At 41.8% G+C, this 25,937-nt stretch overlaps 2 protein-coding genes across 6 annotated transcripts in view; one reads left to right on the plus strand and one right to left on the minus strand.

The window, feature by feature from the left end:
* TNFRSF17 (TNF receptor superfamily member 17) overlaps positions 1-18,878 on the minus strand; it is a 48,164-nt gene extending 29,286 nt beyond the window's left edge. For all 3 annotated transcript variants that reach the window (XM_030578062.1, XM_030578061.1, XM_030578059.1), the window contains exon 1: positions 18,436-18,878. The gene's annotated coding sequence lies outside the window, so the exon portion shown is untranslated. The remainder of the gene's footprint in view (positions 1-18,435) is intronic.
* Positions 18,879-18,997: 119 nt separating this feature from the next.
* The window catches only part of GSPT1 (G1 to S phase transition 1), a 42,957-nt gene continuing 36,017 nt past the window's right edge, over positions 18,998-25,937 (plus strand). For 2 of the 3 annotated variants that reach the window (XM_030578056.1, XM_030578057.1), the window contains exon 1: positions 18,999-19,414. In XM_030578056.1, coding sequence (XP_030433916.1) covers positions 19,108-19,414 — 307 coding nt within the window. In that variant the 5' untranslated portion in view covers positions 18,999-19,107. Of the gene's footprint in view, positions 19,415-25,937 lie in introns of all 3 variants that reach the window. The other variant, XM_030578058.1, reaches the window with a different exon arrangement.

The raw sequence follows: 25,937 nt of genomic DNA on the forward strand, positions 1-25,937 counted from the left end.
TCAGTCCAGACTCTTGTTTCCAATTCCAGTTCATGTTGTTGTGGCTGCAGTTCCACTGATGCTGAAAGAACTTAGTCATATGACAAGGGTGAGGAGAATTTAGTCTTTAAGTGTGAAAAGAAGCTATTGAGAGTTTCAGCCTTGAGATAATAGGAATATATTTCTGCCATATAAACTGTGAATGGACAATCCAAAAGAATAACAGCATATTATATCAGCAGTTAAACATGCAGGCTGAAATTCACCCCTGCACAGAGAAACAACTTGAGGCCTATGCAACACGTAGGCCCTCAAAATAGGGCCCTGTGTGAGCCCTCTATATGAAGGTGAACTTCACCCATACTATACCAGCATTAGATTCTGTAAATCTAACTGTAGAGGGTACCCAGGAATACAGCCCCATGTAATTCCCATCATTATAGCAGTCCTAAAAGCTAGGTAAGTTTGGCATACAAACAGTAAAAGCTTCAGTGTTTCTCCTTCTCCCTAATGATTACCACATTTCTGTGGCCTTTTTAGCAAAGCTTTGTGGAAGACGGGAGATGCTACATACAGTAATATCATGAAAAGCCTTAAAACTGTCTGATTAAATAACAGAGGGGTAGCTGCGTTAGTCTGGATCTGTAAAAGCAGCAAAGAGTTATGTGGCACCTCATAGACTAACAAACATATTGGAGCATGAGCTTTCATGGGTGAATACCCACTTCGTCTGATGCGTGTTTTTTTGATTAAATAAGTGTTTTTAGAAATCTCACTTCCTTTATCAAGAACCATGTGTTTCTTAATTCTGTGTTTGGAGTAGAGGGGTGAATTGTATCTTGTGGAGAGAGGGGGCACACTTTGGTTATAACAAGGAAAGAAGACTGTAAAGGATTTTGCATGTTAATTAACTTTTACATACAAGAAAGAACAATGCCCTTCCTTAAGCACAGCACTGTATAATATATGTCATGCAGGCATTCAGTGAGATCAGAGGAACAGGATTTCACCTGTTTGGCTCAGCACATTTTAATTAGGGCCTGTCTACACTTGAACATTACACTGGCACAGCTGCAATGCCTCAGCTGCTCGCTGTAGTTCTTCGGTGTAGACACTACGTATGCTGACGGGAGGGGTTCTCCCACTGGCGTAAATAATCCACCTCCCCGAGAGGCAGTACTTAGGTTGAAGGAAGAATTCTTCCCTCAACCTAGCGCTGTCTATGGGGCTAGATCAGCTTAACTATGTTGCTTGGTCTGTGAATTTTTCATACCTCTGAATGAAGTAGCTGGGTCGACCTAACTTTTTAGTGTAGACCAGGCCTTAGAGCACTGCTCCCAAGAGAATGATGTTGTTGTTTACAATGTTGCTACATCTGGTACTTCAAAAAAGATTAAAGACCAAAACAACTAGACACAGAAATGTTCTTTAAACATAGTAATTAAAATACCAATGGTGCAAACACTTGTTAGCTAAACATCAGAAAACTTCCTGCAATCATTACACTGAAAGCTTATTTAACTAGGAATTAAATTACAGAAAACAATAGTGTATGGTATGGAAAAAACAGTGTTCATATATTGTAAACTCTGTGGGTCACAGACCATCTTTTCATGTTTCTATAAAGAGCCATGTACACCAAGAGTATTATACTTTATCAGAACAATGAATAATACAGTAGTTGTGCCAAATAAATTTGGATTGAGTTGTACTTGGTAGAATCCTATTAAACCATATTTTTCTGATAGTTACAATAGTGTCTTCAGAATATACACTTTAATTTGAAAAAAAAAAGTTATTGGGCCTGTGGTTTCAAAGATAATCTTCCATGCATTGCTTCCAGATGATGATAAAAGAGACACCTGGATAGATATTATGAGTGGCATCATCATCATGAACACTAGCATGAAAAGACTGAGATGACCCACTTCAGTTAATCCAGGAAGTTTATGTGCTTTTACAGTCATTTTTGTAGAAGAGTATTATCTTGCATTGTGAATTAATATTCGAGTTGCTCCATTATATACTAAAAAAATTAATCCTATGCCTTCTACATGCTAAACATCTTTTTGAGATGCTAAAATTTAGCTTCACTTTCATTTAATTTGATTTCTAACAGACTTCACTTAATCTGTCATGGGATTTTCCTTAAAACTATTGGGGCTCAGCCCTGATAGACCTGGGGCATCACTCCAATACTGACTTTCAGCCAGACCCCTGTCCACAGACTTGAACACAGCTGCATACTTCCTTCCTGAAGAGAAATACAGCTACATTTTTAAATAAGAAGCACCAGTACAGTTGTTAGCATAAACATTCTTGTGCTGGTTTGTTTTAACTAGTTCCTTTTTAACATTCTATTCTACTAATCCAATTACTTTCACTCTGAGACATGTATGTGCTTCTGCTTAAAGGAAGAGAAAACTAATAAACTCAGGACAGATTTTTGGTGCGTTAAATATTGAAAACTGTCCCTTTGAGTAGACAGGATTTTCTGTTCAAAGGTTCAAATAGAAATATAAGAACATAAGAATGGCCGTACCAGGTCAGACTAAAGGTCCATCTAGCCCAGTATCTGTCTACCGACAGTGGCCAATGCCAGATGCCCCAGAGGGAGTGAACCTAACAGGCAATGATCAAGTGATCTCTCTCCTGCCATTCATCTCCATCCTTTGATGAACAGAGGCTAGGGACACCATTCCTTACCCATCCTGGCTAATAGCCAGTTATGGACTTAACCACCATGAATTTATCCAGTTCTCTTTTAAACGCTGTTATAGTCCTAGCCTTCACAACCTCCTCAGGTAAGGAGTTCCACAAGTTGACTGTGTGCTGTGTGAAGAAGAACTTCCTTGTATTTCTTTTAAACCTGCTGCCTATTAATTTCATTTGGTGACCCCTAGTTCTTGTATTATGGAAATAAGTAAATAACTTTTCCTTATCCACTTTCTCCACATCACTCATGATTTTATATACCTCTATCATATCCCCCCTTAGTCTCCTCTTTTCCAAGCTGCAGAGTCCTAGCCTCTTTAATTTTTCCTCATATGGGACCATCTCCAAACCCCTAATCATTTTAGTTGCCCTTTCCTTAACCTTTTCTAGTGTCAGTATATCTTTTTTGAGGTGAGGAGACCACAAGCAAATAGCCAAGCAACAAATTCTTTCTGCTCTTAGGGCTCCATAATTGAACCTTCACAAGCATTTTGTGCATCTGCTATTCTTTCAAAGGTAAAAAAAACAGTTTCTCTGGCTTATCAGAGATGTTTTACAATTAATTTCACTTAGTTCTCTCAAGTCTCTCCAATTTTTTAACTGTCATCCTTTCAAGTGGAGGCTCTGGCATTAGTTCAATCTCTGTCACTTGCTTAAGTGTGTTGTCTGATCATGTCTTACAACTTTTCCATAGCAATTAGTGATGACAGTTGCAGAACAAAGCTTAATGTATATTAAAGCAACTATGTTTTAGTGTCATTACATAGACAGATATTGCAATTTAACTCTCTTTAAATTGATGTAGCCCATCTTTGCTTCACTTGAGTGTGTTTTCTTTCTGTATGTGGACTATCTATTTGTATAAGTATGGGTCCTCATCGCTATAGTATCCCAAAACAAACTGGTAAATTCTACCTTGAACACTTGGTAAGCGAGGTTTTTCTGAGAACCAAATAAATGTTTACTCCTTTCAAACTTATTTCCTCATACAGAAGTCTGCATATTATGCTGTGAAAAACTGCCACTCTGTATTTTTAATTCCCTGTAATTGAGAATACATCCTCTCCCAAACACTGCCACCACTAAAAAATAAAAATTGTAGGATTCTATCTTTCAGATAAGACACAAAACCAAGGTCCTGATTGTTTATAGCACTTATCAGAAAAGTCTCCTGGCCAAATCTAATTTGGGACATTCTGGCTCCTTGACAGTTGAATATCGAATTCTTCTCCTGTTCCTTTCCTCAAGTGTTATGTAGTATTGCTCAGTAGTGTTAATCAGTTGCTGCATTTCACCCAAAAAGTTGCATTTGAAGGGTGGATAAAACGTTCCTAAAATAATATAATTTGTGTATCAGTTTGTAAGGCATTTGGGGATGTAAGGCACTACTTAAATGTAAGCTATTACTAACATTTTATGATAATTCTTATTATGATCTCATTTGTGAACTAGCAGGACTACTTTCCTGATGAGTTCTATAAGGGAGTTTGATTAATCCTCTTAATCAATTTAATCCTTCTGTAAAGAGACTGTCTTTCTTCAGAAACACTGTCTTGTGGTTAAGGCACCAAATTGGGACAATGGAGACCTGCATTCAATTTCCAGCTCTGCCACAGACTCCCTGGAGCATAGCCCTTGGGAAGATTTTCAAAGGTACGAAGAGTAATTATGCACCAATCTCTCTATTTACAAAAGAAAATATTTGTAAGTCAATAGGGGTAGCATATATTAAAGACCTAACAGATCTCCATACCTAATGGGCAAAATGCTCACTCCTACTGAAAATTCTGGGAGGGGAGAAAGAGAGAGAAATATGTCTGCGTGGAATTAGTGTTGCATGCCCTTCTCAGGGGGAAGAGTTTGCAATCTATAAGGTGCCTACTATCTTGGCTGCCGACCACTCATGTACAGGCAGGAGGTACACCTAGAAGCCCTGTGGAGCTTAAGGACATACAGGGAAACGTAGAGAGGCCTCCATCCCATACTACTCCCCAGAAATTCATTTATACCTTGCAGCACAGGTCATTCAGGAGTCATGCAGCCATTAGCTCCCCACCATCCATGCCATGCCATGCCAGACAAGAAAGACAGGTACTTTTAAAAAATGAGTTAGCTAACGTGATTTGAAACACCTCATAACACCTTGCACTGTATATACAGATTAAAACCTCTGAAATTGTGCTGGCTCATGTTGTGACGTTATTGATATAAACTGGGACCATATAGAACATGGTTTGCAACCAAGGTCCTGTAGTGGTACCAAATCTTATGTAAAGGGGGTCATATAAGGTGTCTAGGACCAGGTTATGGGTACTGGTTATGATTATGCTGTCTGTATTTCTGTATCATTTTGTACTTGAAGTTATAAGTATTGGCTGTATACTGTCTGTATTTCAAATTGCTGCTGTAGTTCTGGGTGACACCCCAGACAAGTTGGTGTTAGCTCTGCTTAGCCTGCTTGATGGCCCATTAAGGACCATCAGCTACACAACTGACCCATTGAGAGGAGGCAGATACGCCTTGTAACTCAGCAGGGTGTGCAGGAACTGGCCCATATGACTGCAAACTCCATTTTGCTGTAAGTTTCCACAGTAAGAACAAAGAAGTGTTCTTACACCTGGAAGAGCCTATATAAGGCTGATGCCTCATCTCCATCTTGTCTTCAATCCTGCTTCTTACCTCTGGAGGGACTTTGCTACAAACTGAAGCTCCAAACAAAGGACTGATGACTGGGATGTTCTCCAGAGACTTGATTTGAACCTGCAGTTTACTCCATCACTGCTACAAGCCTGAACTAAGAACTTTGCCATTACTGTATGTAATTGATTCCATTTAACCAATTCTAGCTCTCATCTCTACCTTTTTCCCTTTATGAATAAACCTTTAGATTTTAGATTCTAAAGGATTGGCAACAGCGTGATTTGTGGGTAAGATCTGATGTGTATATTGACCTGGGTCTGGGGCTTGGTCCTTTGGGATCGAGAGAACCTTTTTATTTTAGAAGGATGTTGGTTTTCATAACCATTCATCCCCAGGACGAGTGGCACTGGTGGTGATACTGGAGACTGGAGTGTCTAAAGAAATTGCTTGTGTGAGTGTGGTTGGAGCGCCAGCGCTGGGAGAGAGCTCTCCCAGCGCTGCACATAAACCACATCTCTTACGGGTGTAGCTTGCAGCGCTGGGAGCTGTGCTCCCAGCGCTGCGGCACTGACTACACTGAGGCTTTACAGCGCTGTATCTTGCAGCGCTCAGGGGGGTGTTTTTTTCACACCCAAGCGCGAAAGTTGCAGCGCTGTAAAGTGCCAGTGTAGCCAAGCCCTCAGTTGGGTCCCGCCAGAACCACATTGTCACACTTGTCTACATTACAGTTTTTTACCTCAACAATTAACATGAGTTAGTTAGCAAGGCTGTTCTGGACATTTCACATATGTCTCTTCCAGGACATGTTATTTTACCCTAAGCCAGTGGTTCCCAAACTGGGGTTCATGGACCCCTGGGGGTTCGCGAAATGTTACAGGGGGTTCTCGGGAAAAAATTCCCTAATGATGGATAGAGCTGTCCCTAGGGACCCCAGACAATACTGGGCCAGCATCCCGGAGCCCCTGGACTTCCAAGAGCTAACCAGATCGAAGCAAGCATATCTATCACACTGAGGAGATTTAAACTTCAAGACTCCTTATAAGAAATGGAAAGGGAGGTGGATATTTTCCACTGTTTTTAAAATTAAATAGACAGCTAGTATTGTTTTTAAAATTATTACCAAGAAAAAATTTAAGCTTTGCTGTAACATGCGGTGTTTGCCTGGACTGCTCAAGACCTGAACGCTTGTGTAAGAGGAACTCTGAGTTGGCTTCTTAAATACCTTCATGCTGTTTCACATCTGATACTTCTTGATGAAACATAGGAGCCTTGTCTTATAACAGGCTTATTCAAAGTGATACAAGCTACAAATGTGAGATCTTGGAAGAGTGTTCCCATTTTCATAATGTAATACAAACACTGTAATGATAAATAATAAATAATAATAATAAATAGTGTGTAATAAGCATGTCATAAAAACAAATTTTATATTTCCAAGATCACTACTTTTATTATTTATACTCTGGTGAAGGAGGAAATCCCTGGAAATATTCATTTTTACGAGGGGATTCACGAGACTTGACATTTTAGTGAAAGAGGTTCATAGGTTGTTAAAGTTTGGAAACCACTGCCCTAGACTGAGCTCTGTACTGTCACCATTATAATAACAAGAGGTCTTACTTTCTTTTATAATCTATACTGCTCCTCTTACTATAATCTCAAACACTGCAATTTTTGCCCCTGAGATTTTGCCTGCAGAATGAAAGCACCTCCAGTCTCACAATATGCTTTATACCCCGAGGCCAAATACTATCTGAAGGCATATTTTCATCAGTAGTGATAATGTGCTGTGCTGTAAATATTGCTGTAGTATAACAGGAGTCAACTTTGTACCATCTGTTTGTATTTGAACTGAACACTGGAAATAAAATAATAGCTCAGTGGTTTGAGCATTGGCCTGCTAAACCTAGGGTTGAGAGTTCAATCCTTGAGGGGGCCATTTGGGGACTGGTTCTGCTTTGAGTAGGGGGTTGGACTAGATGATCTTGTGAGGTCCCTTCCAACTCTATGATTCTATGAAACCCAAAGCTTCACTGATAGAGCCAAAATTCCTAGCATAACAGAAACCAAAATGGATTGAATTAAATTGAAAGGCAGCACCATTCTGGCTGCTGTCGCCCAAACAGACTCTGCAGAAAGTCTGAAAGCTGATGGGAGGGGAGACTTCTGAAGAGAGCTCACAGGAGAGATTCATACAGCCACATTGGCTTCAGGCCTCACCATCCATTTCCTTAACAGATCTGGTCTAGGATGCTCATCTTATCAAAAAGAGGACAGCTGACATTAGTCATAAGTTCATATTAGATACTATGGTCCTTTTTTAAGGGAAGGGACATTTATCAGCTTCCTTTACAAACATCAGCTACTTCATCTGGATGTAGGATTTTCTGATAGAGCATCTATTTGTTCAATAAAAGCAAATGTCAACAACAAATGGTGCACTTCACGCTTGTACATTACTTAGTGGAAAAGAGCTGAAGGTACAAATACTCAGTTAAAATTGAACTGTTCTAGATCAAGATACAGTATTTCAGCTTCAAACATACCAGGTCTTGTACAGATGTCAAAGTCTCCTGTTGATATACCTACATTTCCAACAACTCCTATTAGAGTTCCAGGGTAGGATCAACTCTTAGGCCTGGTCTACACTACGAGTTTAGGTCGAATTGAGAAGCGCTAAATCGAATTAACCCTGCACTCAGCCACACAACTAAGCCATTTACTTCAACATAAAAGGCTCTTAAAATCGATTTCTGTACTCCTCCCCGATGAGGGGAGTAGCACTGAAATCGACATTGCAAGTTCAAATTAGGGTTAGTGTGGATGCAATTCGACGGTATTGGCCTCCAGGAGCTATCCCACAGTGCACCATTGTGACGCTCTGGACAGCAATCTGAAATCAGATGCACTGGCCAGGTAGACAGGAAAAGCCCCAGGAACTTTTAAATTTAATTTCCTGTTTGCCCAGCCTGGAGAGCTGATCAGCACAGGTGACCATGCAGAGTTCGTCAGCACAGGTAACCATGCAGTTCGAGAACTGAAAAAGAGCTCCAGCATGGACCGTATGGGAGGTACTGGATCTGATCACTGTATGGGGAGAGGATTCCATGCTAGCAGAACTATATTCCAAAAGACGGAATACCAAAACATTTGAAAAAGTCTCCAAGGGCATGATGGAGAGAGGACACAATAGGGACTCACTACAGTGCCGCATGAAAGTTAAGTAGCTCGGACAAGTGTACCAGAAAACCAAAGAAGCAAACGGACGGTCTGGTGCAGAGCTGCAGACGTGCTGCTTCTATGCTGAGCTGCATGAAATTCTAGGGGGGGTGCCACCACTACCCCACCTCTGACCGTGGATTCCAAGGAGGGGGTACTTTCAGCCAAGCCTGAGGATTTTGCGGATGGGAAAGATGCTGAGGAGGAGGAGGACGAGCTTGCGGAGAGCACACAGCACACCATTCTCCCCAACAGCCAGGATTTTTTTCTCAGCCTGACTGAAGTAGCCCACCAACCCTCCCAAGGCGGTATCCCATACCATGAAGCCATAGAAGGGACTCTGGTGAGTATACCTTTGTAAATATAAAACATGGTTTGAAAGCAACCATTTTTTAATGATTAATTTGCCCTGCGGACTTGTGATGCATTCGCGGCCAGTACAGCTACTGGAAAAGTCTGTTAATGTGTCTGGGGATGGAGCAGAAATCCTCCAGGCACATCTCCATTAAGCTCTCCTGGAGGTACTCCAAAAGCCTTTGTAGAAGATTTCTGGGCAAGGCAGCCTTATTCTGTCCTCCGTGGCAGGACACTTGACCATGCCATGCTAGTAGCAAGTAATCTGGTATCATTGCATGACAAAGCATGGCAGCATATGGTCCTGGTGTTTGCTGGCATTCAAGCAACATCTGTTCTTTATCTCGCTGTGTTATCCTCAGGAGAGTGGTATCGTTCATGGTAACCTGGTTGAAATACAGGAATTTAATTAAGGGTACAGAGGTGGCCGTTCCTATGGGGCTGTTTGCCTGTGGCTGTAAAGAAATCCTTCTCCGCAGTTAGCCAAGCGGTGGGGGGGGGCCTTTGGTGCTGAGCTGTTCGTGTTTGGCTAGCAGGGATCTTCCTTGATATCAGCCATATGGTGTGGGAAGGGGTAAAGTGATCATCCCAGAGAACTGGATGGGGCAGGGGGTTAGTTTGGTTTCTGCTGCTGAACGTTAACATGGAAACTGCAGCACTCAACGAATTTTGCTTGTTACAGGAAAGGAGGGTGCTGCTTTTACGAAGGTTGCAAAAGCTGAAAGACAATGGCTTATCATGGCCGCATGCAAGCCGAATTCTGTTGCCTGGCGTCTGTGATCTCCAACATCAAAACCACAGGCACTCAATATTACGATGCAAAATGTGACCTTGTACCGAAATCAAATGTGCTACGTAATGTGAATAGTGTTGTTCACCGTGAAAGAGTACCATGCACCCTGCCACTCCACCCCAGTGGAGCCCAAGCAAAAGGCTGTCATTCAATAAGTTTTGAAATGGCCTTTTCTTTCCTTCCCTCTTCCTTTCTTCCCATACCCCACCCGGGCTACCTTGTCAGTTCTCTCCCTATTTTTATAATCAATTAATAAAGAATACATGTTTTTTAAACGATAGTGACTTTATTTCCTTTGAAAGCAAGCTGTGATCGAAGGGGGAGGGTGGGTGGCTTACAGGGAATGAGTCAATCAAGTGGGCAGGTTTTCATCCATGAGAAACAAACAGAACTATCACACCATAGCCTGGCCAGTCATGAAACTGATTTTCAAAGCTTCTCGGATGCGCAGCGCTTCCTGGTGTGCTCTTCTAATCACTCTGGTGTCTGGCTGCACGTAATCAGCGGCCAGGCAATTTGACTCAACAATGTCTCCCCCTTACTCTTACAGAGATTGTGGAGCACACAGCAAGCAGCAATAACAATGGGAATATTGGTTGCGCTGAGGTCTGAGCGAGTCAGTAAAGTGCACCAGCGTCCCTTTAAACGTCCAAATGCACATTCTACCACCATTCTGCACTTGCTCAGCCGATAGCTGAACAGCTCCTGGCTACTGTCCAGGCTGCCTGTGTATGGCTTCATGAGCCATGGCATCAAGGGGTAGGCTGGGTCCCCAAGGATAACTATAGGCATTTCAACATCCCCAACGGTTATTTTCTGGTCTAGGAAGTAAATTCCTTGCTGCAGCCGTTTCAACATATTAGAGTTCCTGAAGACATGAGCGTCATGAACCCTTCCCGGCCATCCCACGTTGATGTTGGTAAAATGTCCCTTGTGATCCATCAGTGCTTGCAGCACCATTTAAAAGTACCCCTTGCGGTTTATGTACTGGCTGCTCTGGTGCTCCGATGCCAAGATAGGGATATGGGTTCCATCTATCACCGCACCACACTTAGGAAAACCCATTGCAGCAAAGCCATCCAATATGACCTGCACATGTCCCAGATTCACTACCTTTGGTAGCAGCAGCTCAGTGATTGCTTTGGCTGCTTGCATCACAGCAGTCCCCACAGTAGATTTGCCCACTCCAAATTGATTCCTGACTGACCGGTAGCTGTCTGGCGTTGCAAGCTTCCAGAAGGTTATTGCCACTCGCTTCTCAACTGTGAGGGCTGCTCTTATCTTGGTATTCTGGCGCTTCACGGCAGGGGAAAGCAATTCACAAAGTTCCATGAAAGTGGCCTTACGCATACGAAAGTTTCGCAGCCACTGAGAATCGTCCCACACCTGCAACACTATGCGGTCCCACCAGTCTGTGCTTGTTTCCCGGGCCCAGAATCGGCGTTCCACAGCATGAACCTGCCCCATTAACACCATGATCTCCAAAGCGCTGGGGCCCGCGGTTTGAGAGAATTCTGTGTCCATGTCCTCATCACTCTCGTCGCTGCGCTACCGCCTCCTCCTCGCCTGGTTTTGCAGGTTCTGATTCAGCATAAACTGCACGATAATGTGCGAGGTGTTTACAATGTTCATGACTGCTGCGTTGAGCTGAGTGGGCGCTATGCTTGCCATGGTCTGGCGTCTGCACAGGTAACGCAGGAAAAAAGGCGCGAAACGGTTGTCTGCCCTTGCTTTCACGGAGGGAGGCAGGGAGGAAGAGGAGGGACTGACGACATGTACCCAGAACCACCCGCAACAATGTTTTTGGCCCCATCAGGCATTGGGATCTAAACCCAGAATTCCAATGGGCAGGGGAGACTGCGGGAGCTATGGGATAGCTACTCACAGTGCAACACTCTGGAAGTCAACGCTAGCCTCAGTACTATGGATGCACACCGCCGTATTAATATGCTTAGTGTGGCCGCATGCACTCTTAACCAAATTAAGTTAAATCAATGTTAGCCACTCTATTCTGGTTACAGACTCATTATGTAACTTTAGGAAAATCACCTAGAACAAAACTTTTGAACATGTTTGCTTAAAGGCACACATCCAAATCTACATTTAGGCACTATAAGATAGAAGGGCTACAACAAACAGCAACTCCCACCTGACAATTTCCTACTACATACTACTTCTCCCTGGCTCTTTTTATGGTAAACTTATTTTCCCAGCATGCCTTTCTGGGTCTTGCCTTTTACATTTGGTTGAGACACACAACTGCAATTCTAAAGTACTGTAGTCATATTGCATCTCACTGCTACATTTTTCTCTTCCTACTGGTAAGTCTTAACTCTTTCATTTTGCTGAGTAAATGGCATGTTTTCTTAGTCTTGTTTTCAGATTCACTACTCTCTTTGACTTGAAAGCACCTCTAAAAATCAGGCTACATTTTTAAATACCTACGTGTGGATTTAGGTACCTAACTGTAGCACCAAGGTTGAATGCTTTTGCCTTATCCTGTTTCAGTTTACATAACTGTAACAGAGGTACTTCATAAGTGTGTCTATGTGAGGCTTAATAGTTTAAAGTACTTGTAGAACCTTGAATGAAAGATACCATAGAAGTGCCAAGTATTATTACTAATATGACAAGGATAGTGTCCTCTAGTTGATTGCTGCAGAATGAATTTCTGATCTCCAAGAGCTGGGAACCCACAAAACCAGGGGTCAATTCTCTGCCCCACTATAATTTCTGTAGCTAGCTCACGTAACAATACCGGTGAAACCCTAGCAACAAGAGTGTGGCAGCTCAAGTACATATCAAGGGTACTGTGCTACAAAGATTTCATTACTATTATTACTGGAGCTAGCTTTGATCTACACATGTTATGACCACACCTCCCAAAATTCAGTGTAGATTAGTCTCTCTGTACCTCAGTTCCCCACTTGTAAACTGGAGATGTGCTTCTCTACCTCCTAGGTTATTGCAAAGATAAGTACACTAAAAGATTGTGAGGTGCTCAGATATTATGGCAATGAAGGCCATATAAGTACCTGTGATAGACATGTACGAACTAATTATTACTGAAAGACCTTTTAAACTTTTTCATTTCCCTTGCATTATTGGTCCTTTTACATTCATGAAGAAAACCTAATGAGGCAATCATGTTGCAATGATGACAGAATCTGTATGTAAATCAATAATCTAATTCAATTTAAGGAATGGCATCAGTCCATTACAAGAATTTTGGCAGCAAACATGAGTGGTTCTAGAATAAAAAATTCTTCAACAAAAAAAATACGTACGAGCTTTTACTTACAATTTTAGTTTAAATGGCTGGATGATATAATGAGACTATTTGAAAAAGTAAAAAGCTCAATAAAACATCACTATCTATATTCCAATAGATATGACCCAGTTAAGTAATCATGATTCTACTTGTTTGCTTAGCTCTTGTTTTTAAGTACTGCTTAATATTCCAGGTTGAAAACACTGAAAGTTATCAGATTAAAGCGAAACCCTAAGGTTTTAATTGCTCACCTCTTAAGCATGGAGAAACCTGCAGAACAGGTTTGCACACCCTTAGGAACACCTGGGAGAACCACAACAGCTTCTGAAACTATGTCTGACAATCACAGTATCTAGGGAATAAGTGTCAGGCTTGACAGACACTGCAAGTAACCTTTCTTCCACACAGAAAGTCTCTGAGGCTTCTGGCAACTTGTACTCTGGAAACTATCAAACCTGTTTGCATTTATATTCCAACCCCTCCCCACCATCCCCTGTGCCTTCTCCTTCCCCTCACCCTCTAGACATACACACATAAACAAACCCAGGAATAATGGAGAAGAGGCAAGAACAGAGTTCAGGGATGCTTAGGGATGCCAAATCCAAGTTGTATTTCAAATGCTTTGAAGTCCAACCTTCTAAGGGATGCCAAAACATATGTAATAAGACAGTATGCCCACAAGCTCTGTGTGCAGTAATAGTCTCAAGGCAAACGCTGACAGAACTAACAATCCTTTCCCCACAAATGAGGTAGCCGCAGAAGTGACACATCTCCAGCTGTTAACAAAAGAGAGGACTGTGGAAGCCCTTCTAAATGGGGCAAAAGAATTGAGAAAAATCCCTTTCGTGTATGGCATTTGGTGAAGGTAGAGCTCACTGACTTCTCAGTAGAGTCAGAACTCACATAATAATAGGCTTACCAATTGTTATGTGATAGTTATAAAAATGAGCAAATAAGGGCTTATCCACAACTAAAGGGGAAACCATAAAATAAAAATTTACCAGATACCAAATAGCCAGAAAATGTCACTTATTAACCAGAAGCTAATACAAAGATTCATGGAAAGCTGGGGCACCAGAGAAGTCCTGGTAAGAAGCCAAGCCTTCCTTCCCACCAGCTGGAGGGTGTTGGGACTTCTTTCAGGGTGCTCCTACCTATAACTCCTTGCTCAGGGAGATCTATTTTTTCATATATCAGGGGTAGCCGTGTAGTCTATATCCACAAAAACCAAACAAGGAGTCTGGTAGCACCTTAAAGACTAACAGATTTTTTTGGGCATAAGCTTTCGTCCAAATAAATCTGTTAGACTTTAAGGTGCAACCTGACTCCTTGTTATTTTTCATCTGTTTTTCCTGGCTATTAAATATCTTGCTTTTGCTCCCAGGCTCCTTTGGATGCTGAAAGAAGAAGGATCACTCTTTTCCCACTCCAAACCCAGAGACCCCATGACTGTCAGGAGTGATACTAATTTTGGCAGATTCAAAAAGCGGGAAAGTGACCTCCACTACTCTGCTCTTCCTCAGAATTTTGGCTGTTGTCAGGTGGGAGGGGGGTCCTTTTTTTCAAGTCCATGTTTCATATGGTTAGCACCTAGATATCCTGCTGCTCATAACCCTCCCATATGGCAGCTGAATAAAAATGAGATGACTCATCCATTTTACAAAGTTCTGAATAGTCCAGTAGTGAAACAGATTTAAGTCTCCTTAATTTCACTCTTGAAGAAATCTCTAAGCAGCAACAGAAGCCCTGGAAATGCTACTGCATAATCCAGAAAATAGCACTGCATCAGGTCACAATTGGAGTTTTTTTCATAACCATAATACTTTTTTAATGGGAGTCTAGATTCTTCAGAAATTGATGGAGTTGGCCCTTTGCATGATAGGGAGAGCTTTCCACTTGGCAGAGGAATTATTTAAGTCTACATACTTTAGAAATGTATTGTTTTAGTACTACCTCTTTTACTTAGTTTTAAACAACTCATGACCTAGTTACTTACATTTCAATCTTTTGCCTCCTATGTTATGTGGGATCAAATGGAGAAGGAAAAATAACAAATGGTGGTACTTCATGCTCTGCCTACAAATGAAGCTCCACCCCTTGAAATGTACTCACAGCATATAGCTGGGGAGATGCTCAAAATATGATCATGGGCTTGCCTCCCACGGGGTGTGGCTCAGATGTCCTATTGAACACCCCCCCAGTGGTGCCATCCATGGTTAAGATATATATCCCAGACTTTCTCCTCAGAGCATATTCTGTGGTATCTGAGTATCTGGTCATTATAATGCCTGCATCTGTAACTTTCACTACATGCATCTGAAGAAGTGAGGTTTTTTACCCATGAAAGCTTATGTCCAAATAAATCTGTTAGTCTTTAAGGCGCGATCAGACTTTGGTTGTTTTTGTGGCTATAGATAAATTTCTTGGTGTGTTTGAGGTGGTAACTGGATCTGTGAAGGTGGGTGTGCTGATCCATGGGTTTCTTGTATATAGCTGTCTGTGGCGTTCCATTATTGGAGCTGATTGTGTTGTCCAGGAAGTTGATCCTAGTGTGGGAGTGTTCTAGACATTGTTTAATGGATGGGTGGTGGTTGTTGAAGTTGTGGTGGAAACTTATGAGGGCATGTATGTCCTCTGTCCAGAGAATGAAAATATTATTGATGTATCTCAGGCATATGATTGGTTTAGTGGTGCATTTGTTTAGAAATTTTTCCTCAAGGTGGCTCATGGAGATATTGGCAATTTGGGGAGTCATCCTAATAATTACAGCTGTTTGCACAGTTTGGACAAAGTGCTTGTTGTTGAATGTAAAATTGTTATGGCTGAGGATGAAACGGATGAGTTTGGTCATGTCTGGGGTGGATATCTGAAGTATTGTCCATTGTCCTATAGATATTTGAGATAGGCAGCAATGCCATCATTGTGACAGATATTGGTGTACAGGGAGGTGATATCCAGGGTGGTAAGGATGGTGTTCTGAGGGAGATTGTTAATTTTATGGCATTTCTGGGGGAAGCTGGTTGTGTCCTGAAGGAAGCTGGCCCTTTGTGTGGTGAGTGGTTACATAGAGTAATACAGGGGTAGGCAACCTATGGCACGTGTGCCGAAAGCGGCACACGAGCTGATTTTCAGTGGCACTCAGGCCGCCCGGGTCCCAGCCACCAGTCTGGGGAGGGCTCTGCATTTTAATTTAATTTTAAATGAAGCTTCTTAAACATTTTAAAAGCCTTATTTTCTTTACATACAACAATAGTTTAGTTATATATTATAGACTTCTAGAAAGAGACCTAAAAACGTTAAAATGTATTACTGGCACGCGAAACCTTAAATTAGAGTGAATAAATGAAGACTTGGCACACCACTTCTGAAAGGTTGCCGACCCCTGGAGTAATATACACTATATATCTAGAAAGAGAGAGAGGTTATATAGAATAACTTAAATACGTGCAAATTCCATTTCATGTATTCACAAAATGTCAATGAATATTTAATAATTTGATCAAGGGAATTAACCACTGAGGATATGCCAATGTCAAGGTTGGTTGGTTGGTTTTTTAACACTTTGGGTTGAGAATAATTAAAGTCTCAAGTTAAGTAACCATACTGGAAGCACCTGAAATCAATAGCTCTTTCTGTAAAATGGGTATAATACTGCTTATCAACCTCACTGTGTTAACTTGTGGCTTAAGCACTTTGAGATCCTTGGGCTCTGTAGAAATATGAAGTTTTAATACGCTCTATACTTTAGCAGTTTAAGAAAACAGAAAAACGTTAGAACCACAGAAAAAAATATGCTACACAACGCTGTATTACACAGACCACAGCTTTGATCTCACAGACCCCTCATATTCTTCATAACTTGCTAAGTGAAAAATTCCTCAAAAATTTATCCCTCAAAATTTAAACCTTAACCAGAAAAAAAAACTCTTCCTTTTTAAACTGTCATCTTGATATCACCAGATTCCATATGCTCTCCTGCCATCATATTCTCCCTGCTGTTATGAACTTGTACCCACCCCAAGGGTATGTCTGTGCAGCAAGTAGATACCCACTGCTGGCCCATGCCAGCCAGCGAGGCTGTTTCATTGCTGTGTAGACTTCTGGGCTCTGGCTAGAGCCTGCAAGGTGAGAGGGTCCCAGAGCTCAAGCTCCTGCCCAAGTCTGGAAGTCTACACAGCGATGAAACAGCCCTGTAAGCCTGAGTTGGCTGGCATAGGCCAGCAGCGGGTTTGTCTTTGCCCTGCAGGCATATCCTCAGTGGTTAATTCCCTTGACCAAATTATTAAATATTCATTGACATTTTGTGAATACATGGAATGGAATTTGCACGTATTTAAGTTACTCTATATAACCTCTCTGTCTTTCTAGATATATAGTGTATATTACTCCAGGGGTCGGCAACCTTTCAGAAGTGGTGTGCCAAGTCTTCATTTATTCACTCTAATTTAAGGTTTCGCGTGCCAGTAATACATTTAACGTTTTTAGAAGGTCTCTTCTAGAAGTCTATAATATATAACTAAACTATTGTTATATGTAAAGAAAATAAGGTTTTAAAATGTTTAAGAAGCTTCATTTTAAAATTAAATTAAAATGCAGAGCCCTCCCCAGACTGGTGGCTGGGACCCGGGCGGCCTGAGTGCCACTGAAAATCAGCTCGTGTGCCGTCTTCGGCACACGTGCCATAGGTTGCCTACCCCTGTATTACTCTATGTAACCACTCACCACACAAAGGGCCAGCTTCCTTCAGGATACAACCAGCTTCCCCCAGAAATGCCATAAAATTAACAATCTCCCTCAGAACACCATCCTTACCACCCTGGATATCACCTCCCTGTACACCAATATCTGTCACAATGATGGCATTGCTGCCTATCTCAAATATCTATAGGACAGTGGACAATACTTCAGATATCCACCCCAGACATGACCAAACTCATCCGTTTCATCCTCAGCCATAACAATTTTACATTCAACAACAAGCACTTTGTCTAAACCGTGCGAACAGCTGTAGTTTAAAAACCTTTAAAAATATTTTGAGTTATTTTTATTTGCCTTCCAGGTTCTAAGCCTTTGATATACTTGGATCACCTTTTTTTTTCAGGCTTTTCTCTGCAGCCAAGAGCTAAGTTATGCTATCCTTTAAAAAAAAAAATAAAAAGAGTCTCATGTAATCACTTGACTCCGGAGCTGGAGCTTTAAGAAAAAAACACCAAATATCATGAGACTAGCCATAAAAATCATCAGACTTGGCTTCACTGCCTTTGTCCTAACCTTTTTTCAGGAGTTCTGGGCCTCCTCTAGTCCAGCTTAAGTCAAAAGGAGACAGAAAGGCTCCACACTTCCAATTAATTGGAGCGTGCAGATGTGAACTGGAAAAGGCTTGTGTTTAGGAGATGGAGGACCCACATCCCCAGGAACATCTATAGAATATTGCATATGAGGTTACTACATGTGACACACTCACCTGAACTTGGAAGGGGGATAATTGAGCGCATCCAACTTGGTAGCTCTCTGAGACTATGACCACTGAAGACCACCAGCTGTCACCCACCTTTCCTACTTCTAGGTTAGTTATGGGAAGGGCTGTTGTTCTCCCTAGTCAAGGGGGGAGAACTACATTTCCCATCCCTCTATGCAGTGGCAAAAAAAGGTTGAACAAAGCAAATGAACACGCAGTGCCTGCTGGGATTCGGTGTTCTCCCTCTGCATGGCTTCCGCGAACTACATTTCCCGTCTCTCTGTGGCGGGAGGGAGGGGAAAGAGGCGCAAAGCCGAGAGAATAGTGCGTAAAGCCCGCCGGGAGAAGTGACCCAGTAGGCCAAGAGAACTACATTTCCCGTCTCTCCCAGAGGGAAAGGCAAATATGTGAGCGCAAAGCCTACTGGGAATCGTAGTACCTACACCTCAGTACACTCATGTTATGGAACGGGAACCAGGGAAGAAATAACTACCAAGATGGCGACGAAAGATTCTGTCGGGAGGAGGCACGGGAACTCCGGCAGGTCACACTGCGCAGGGCGGTGGGGCACACGCGGAGTCGCTGGAGTGAGGGAGTGCTGAGTCGGTGCTGCTGCCGCCGCCGCCGCCTTCTCCCGTACGGCTTCGGAGCCGCAGAGGTTTGTGGGGCAGCCACAAAATGGAGGCGAACGGGAACGGCAGCGGGAGTAGCAGCGATTCGGCTCCCGACTGCTGGGACCAGGCGGACATCGAGCCGGGCAGCGGCGCCGACCCTGGGTCCGCGCCGCCGGCCGCAGAGGCCCAGGCCGAGCAGCAGGAGCTCCTCCTTGATGCGGCTTTCAGCCGCCAGCTCAACGTGAACGCCAAGCCCTTCGTGCCCAATGTCCACGCTGCCGAGTTCGTGCCGTCCTTCCTGAGAGGGGGGGCGGCGCCTGGCCTGCCGCCGCCCTCCCCCCCACCTGGCCTGCCGCCGCCCCCGCCCCACGGTAACCGCCGCCGGGGCCACGTTGCGGGGAAAGGGGGGGGAGGGGCGTGCACCGGATGGGGGAATGCAGACGTAGCCCCGGGGGCGAAGAGGAAATAAGGGAACACGGGGGGAGGGCCTGGTGGTGAGTAGGGCCCTGGCACATTCAGGTATGAGGGGCTGCGGCCCGGGGAATAGGGCTGGGGAAGGGGATATTGGGGATAGCGTTGGAGGAGGTGGAAGCCGAAGCCTTGAGGAAAAGATTGATGGCGAGGCGTGGGAGTAACATTGACAGGAGGGAAGGGGAACGCTGGGAGGCATCACTGGAAGTGGGATGTGAGGGTATTGCTAAGGGCCATACTGGGTATGAGGACAACATGTGGGCAGATGTAGGGAGAGACTGGGGGCTAATATTCGTGGGGCCTGTGGGAGGGAAATGGACTGTGAGGCTGCTGAGGGGAAATGTAGGAGCAAGGGATTGGAGTCTGCAAGGAGAATTTGGGTTTGAAATCGGGAGGGGAGCTGTGAAAATGAACTTTGTAGAGGGAGAAGAGGACATCAAGGAGGCTGGTGGTACGTGGGGAACTTGAGCATAACCTTGGTGTGTGTGGAGAGGAAGAGGGGCTGAGGATCACATTGCAAAATCTAGCTAGAAGAGCCTTAGGACAGCATAGAAATACTTATTGTGACTCAGGATACAGCCACAGAGATGGGGGGTGGAGTTATAGTGGAGCAGGGCAGAAGGGCACTTTGTGGCACAGTTTAGCTACTGGAGCAATGTGCTGAGCAGGTTTAGGAAGGCGACAAAGGGTACAATTTAGGAATCTGAACAAGGGTGCGCAGTAAAGATATCCTTATTGTCAAGAAGCAGAGATGGAGAATGGGGTAATTCAGTTTTAATTAGTACCATGTTTCACATACTATCTATATCCCAAACCCTCTCTACATAACTTTTTTTTTCTGCTTTTCATCCTTAAGGGTCAGAAAGTGCCTTAGATCAATATACTTTTGAGAGATGGGAGTGGGGGGTGGGGGGGAAACTGAGTGTAGAAAAGGGAGATAAGACACAGATCTGGGTGGTAGTAGACATGACATGGCTGGGAGATTGGCCCTGTAGCTTCCACCAACAATTTCAGAGAGATCATTTATGCCTTTATGAAGAGGATCACTTTAAGCATTTAATAATCTTTCCAGTGTGACACTTTTTATAAGGTTGTTGGGGCGGAGGGCTGTCTAGCTGGCAGGGCTCTAGATTAATATCTTAAATTTCTATATTGCCTTTCATTTCAAAGGATTTCAGCGTATTTTGCAAACAGCATATACATGGTGTTCACTTTTTACATAGGTGAAATTAAACAGCTACTTTATTAATACCTGTTTCAAATTGAAGGAGTCTCCTTCCAAATGTCAAAAACTTGGTTTCATTTTCTGGCAGTTTGTCATTCATAAATTCTTATTCATAGATTACAAGGTTACTCTTGTGATTTAGGATTTTGGAACTTGTTTGAATATGTCATTTAAAACCTCACTATTGATTTTTTTAAAAATCTTCCTTTATTCATATTAACACGATGTGAGAGAACCCTCTATTTCAAATATCAGAGTTGCAGTAATTCAGTCACCAATTTGTTATACAGTGTTTAATAAGCCATATCCAGCAAGAGATCATAAGTTATTAATTATTGCATACTGACTTAGTGTCTAAAGGAATATCATAGTCCCCTTAATATTTAATTTCCATATGATGATGATTGAAATCAGTAACCAAACTTTCACTTATTGGCTTGTAGAAAAGTGTTTAAAATATTCAATATTAAAAACTAATATTCTTCTCTTAAACAATTAAGTGTAAAGCTCTCTGGTCATTAAGTCTGACTTTGCATATTACATATCCTGATATTGTAAAATTCAGGATATGTATTATGTGGGCAGCTGACAATAGGCATGACCTTGTGCAATACCATTTAAAATATTATTTGGATAAGCTTTGGACAGACTGCTCCATTCCTGTTGAAAGAATTCATGCACTTTAATGTTCATGGGTAAATGTAAATTGTGAAGGTGCTGCCAATAGTTGAAGTGGTATCAGAATTTGTATTAAGAACCCTTGAAAAATATTTGAAGTTCACTCCAATATGAAACTTGGAATTAAAATTTTAAAATAATTTAAAAAATACTTTTACATCTTGTACATAATCCATCAGAATCTTTTAAATTTAAACATAATGAAAAAGTTTACTTTTAGATCCCCTCTGCTTCTGTAACTCGCATCATCTTCTCCTCAAGGGAGAACTATCAGACTTTTGTTCTGTACTGTGAACAAGGACTCCTGGTGGTGTTTGAAATATTGTTACCAATATTTGAATAATGGCATCTGCAGTAATTTATTTTTCCCCAGTTCTTTTATGAGGCTGGCAGTTCCTTGGTAGGAGTAGGCTAGATAATACTTTCCCTCATTTCCTTTACTGTATGTTGCCCCTTTTCTGCCTTCTCACCACTGTTGAGGCCTGGGGACTCAGCTTCCATATTTCCAGATAGACTAGCGGAGACTTAACTGAGAGCCAATCAATATGGCTTCCTTGGTGTGATCAACACTTAAAATTTAGATTGACCTAGCTATGTTGCTCAGGGGTGTGAAAAATTTACACCACTCAGGCCTGGGCTACAGTCATGGGCGGGTTCAAACTAAGACACACAACTTCCGCTACGCTATTCATGTAGCTGAAGTCGAAGTATCTTAGTTCGATTTACCTGACCGTCCTCATGGCAGCAAGTCAACTGTCGCCATTCGCCCTTGACTCCCCTTACTCCTCCTCCCGAGGTGGAATACGGGTGTCGATTCGTGGATCGATTTATCGCATCCAGACGAGACGCAATAAATCGATCCCCGATACATTGAATGCTACCCGCCGATCCGGCGGGTAGTGTAGACGTACCCTCAGTGCTGTAGTTAAGTTGACCTACCCACCCGTGTGGATATGGCTAGGTTGGGGAAGTGGATTGCCTACATTGATGGAAAAACTAATTCTGTCTACGTAGGAATTATTTGTACTATGGCGCTAAAGCGACAAAACTGCAACTGTGCAGCCATAGAGGCATAGTATAGACATGGCCTTAGTCTTTCGAAGTGGACAGTCTTCACTCCTTTCTTTCCAGCTGCTGAACACACTGCCTATGTAGCAATACCATCTTTGGCTGATTTGGAATTTCTTGCTCGTATAATAGTCATACCTTCTAGATGTTTCAAACGTTTAGACTGGTACATTACTAAATATTTACCTGGGTTTTCATAATATTAAGCCGTTGTCTATTAAAAGCACTTTTGTCTATCTTGGAGCAACCTTCTTCCACCATGAGGCTTCTGCAATTCCAAACAATATCTTCATTGCTATGACCCTTTGAGAGTGGTAGTACCTAGTCACGTTAAGTAGTTGATGACCAAGATATTGGTGGAACCAAGATGGTTCTTTTGTGTGGTTCTGTTTTCCCCATTAAGTTGCTGCTTCCTACTTACATGAACATCTGTGACTCTTCTGGCCAGGAAGTGGAGTTTGCCCTGGAAATCAGTCAGTATAGCTCATGATTAGCAAATAGTGCTAAATAGGTTGTTTGAGCAACACTGTCTGACTTTTCCCATTTCCTCAGGCACTTACGTGTTCTGCAGCAGTCAGCCCCTGCCAGCTCGTGGAACAACTTGATTCACATTTGTTATATGTATTATTATTTATTATTTGCATTTCAGTAAAATGTTAAAACCCTAGTGGTGGGCCAGGATCCCATTGTGCTGGGCACAGTGCAAACACAGAATAAAAAGATGAACCCTGCTGCACAGAGCTTACAATCTAAGTGTAGTGATCTGGAGGAGTATTAATGATTATTGTGCCAGGCTTCTTTTAAAGAGAAAGTGTTAGATGTCAATTAAAAAGAGTTAAGTGGCCTAAAATTCTAGGTTCTTATAACACTCCTTCATAAAACCACAACATATTCAATCTCTTCAGGAGGGGAGTCTGACTCAAAAGGATGGTGCAGGTCAGGAACAAGGTACATTAGTAGAACTGAAATGAGAAAATTGCACTAGTATTGGTTTCTTTCATAAATACTAAATTTACTTCTTATTTTTAAAATGTATTTAATAGACTAGAATGGTAGTTTTTGATTAAATAGCCATTTGAGTGTTTAATCATCTTTTACCGAAGATATGTAGGAAAGCCAATTCTAAAAAGTTTCTTTTGTTTTTTTAAATCCAGGAAAAACTCTGGTTTTAGTTTCAGAGTGGTATCCGTGTTAGTCTGTATCAGCAAGAACAATGAGGGGTACTTGTGGCACCTCTGGTTTTAGTGCCATACTTGCACTGTTATGCTGTTATTTTATACATGGTTTTCTGCTGTTTGCACCTGAGTCCACTGAGGAGAGTGTCTCCCTATAATTTTTATTTCCTCGCTTTCCTTTGTTACTTTTAATGTGACTAGAATTTTTGTTCAGCTTAATTTGGCTGTCATAAATACAATTACATGCCTGACTTTGGAAGCAAAATCACCTTCAGATTATACATAAAATGGCATTTTACTTGGTTTCTTTGGCCAAACTGTCATTTTTCTCCTTTAAGAATTTTTCCAAATGCAGTATCTAGCTTTAAGAAGTCTTGGTTTTGTCAAGTTCAACTAATAGTTTCACTAAGGTACAAGAAGGTTGACTTACCTAAAGTCATACTTCATGAGGCTTCACCTGGAATTTTAACTGAGAACCTTTCTCCGTTTTCATCTATAATTGAATGCCATCCTACACTATCTTCCACTAAGTGTTTAAGTATATTATAGACAAGATATGCTTTTGAGATAACTCATTTTATGCAGCCATCTCTAAAGTATTAAGCCAAACTAAATTAATTTGAGCTGAAAGTACATCTTAAAACTACAGTTGATCATGTGTGGGCCTCAGAACAGTTCTGTCCACAGTAATCACTATTTCTACAGCATGTATTTAATTCTCATCATGCTTTATTGCTTTTCCTAAATACGTATAAAAGAGATGTTCTGGGCTCATGCGTTGTTCCTTACTTTTGTATCTATTTGAGATGTTTATGCTTTAAGGAGTGAGGAAGCAGTTAAAGAAAATGCTTTTTCTAGGGCAGTGGTTTTCAACCTGGGTCCGCAAACTATGTCTAAGATATCCAAAGGGGTACATTTGAAATTTTTTAGGGGTCCGCGAACTAAAAAAGGTTGAAAACCACTGATCTAGGATGAGTTCCTTAAGGTTACAACTCTTGTTTGGCAATCTTATCAGACAAATGGGTATGGAAACAAAAGATGTGTATTTTGAAACTAAAGAACAGAAGTGAGTTAAGACTCTTGTTTTCAGTAATTTTTATTATAGTACTCTATAAAACTTAGTCAGTGTAGTCATGTTTTTTATTGTGCGTATTGTATTTTATGACTCACTTTAAAATGGCTTTTAAAGATTGCTGTGGTTGTGGTATGTAGAATTTAGAAGAATTTTACATACAAAGGTGATGAGAACAAAAACTGGAGGGTGAAAGTTGTAGAGCAAGTCAAAATGTTGAGTTACTTTTAATGGCACTAACATTTCTTTCAATGTCTTTTGTTTGCTTCTAGCAAATTTCTTAATGTGTTTAGCAAGGACTCAACAAATAGGTTAAACAGAACTGTTTTGCAGACAACAGCTGAAAACTTTCAAAGGTCTAACACCCTTTAGGTGGCTTTGTTCTCTACATACCCAATGGCAATGTGGGAAAATGACCAAGAACAGGTCAGATTTTCTCCCATCAGTTATATGCTTTGTGCAAAGGCTGCACAGAGACCATAAAAGGAGGGTGTGGGGGGATAAGAAATGAGTATGACTCGGGCAAATAGAGAGGAGACAGACAAAAGTGTGGTAGTTGTACCAGTTGTCTAGTGACAACAACTTTAGGACCAAAATCCATGTCTTGCTCCCTGGGGCAGAAGGAAATAGGAGTACTGTGGAATTGGTCTCATTTATTGGATGAAGTGAAAAATTCATTGATCCCTTCCCCCATCTATTGAAGAGGAAGTTTGGGGCTATTTATTGAACCACATCAAGCCCTTCTGAGCTAAAGGAAGGGTTACTATCATGCAGGGCATTTAAAGTGGCAAATGGAAATAAAATGAAGGGAAAGAATAGGAATTCCAGAACCACCTCATAAAAGAAAGGAGAAGTTCAAAAGAGGTGGAATATAGTCAAGAACAAAATTGACTTTGTAACTAAAATAATTAGAAGATTAACAGTCACTGAGCAGTTTTCAGCTAGATTTATTTCTTGTATCCCAGTTCAGCTGACTCTGCTAGCAGTTGTATTCCTACATTTTAGCCACTCTTTCTCTTCTTTTTCATTTTTCTTCCCAGTCTCCACAAGCTGTCTCTTCTGGACAAAGATATTTAACTTCCTTTTAATTTAAATATCAATCCAAAGCAGCTTTCTGCTGTTTCTATAGAGCAGTAAACTGTACAGTGAAACTTACCTTGCTAGTACTTTAAACTGCTAATGCTGTCAACTTGCTGACTTACGCT

This window comes from Gopherus evgoodei, chromosome 10 (genome assembly GCF_007399415.2).
Source record: "Gopherus evgoodei ecotype Sinaloan lineage chromosome 10, rGopEvg1_v1.p, whole genome shotgun sequence".
Lineage (NCBI taxonomy): Eukaryota > Metazoa > Chordata > Testudines > Testudinidae > Gopherus > Gopherus evgoodei.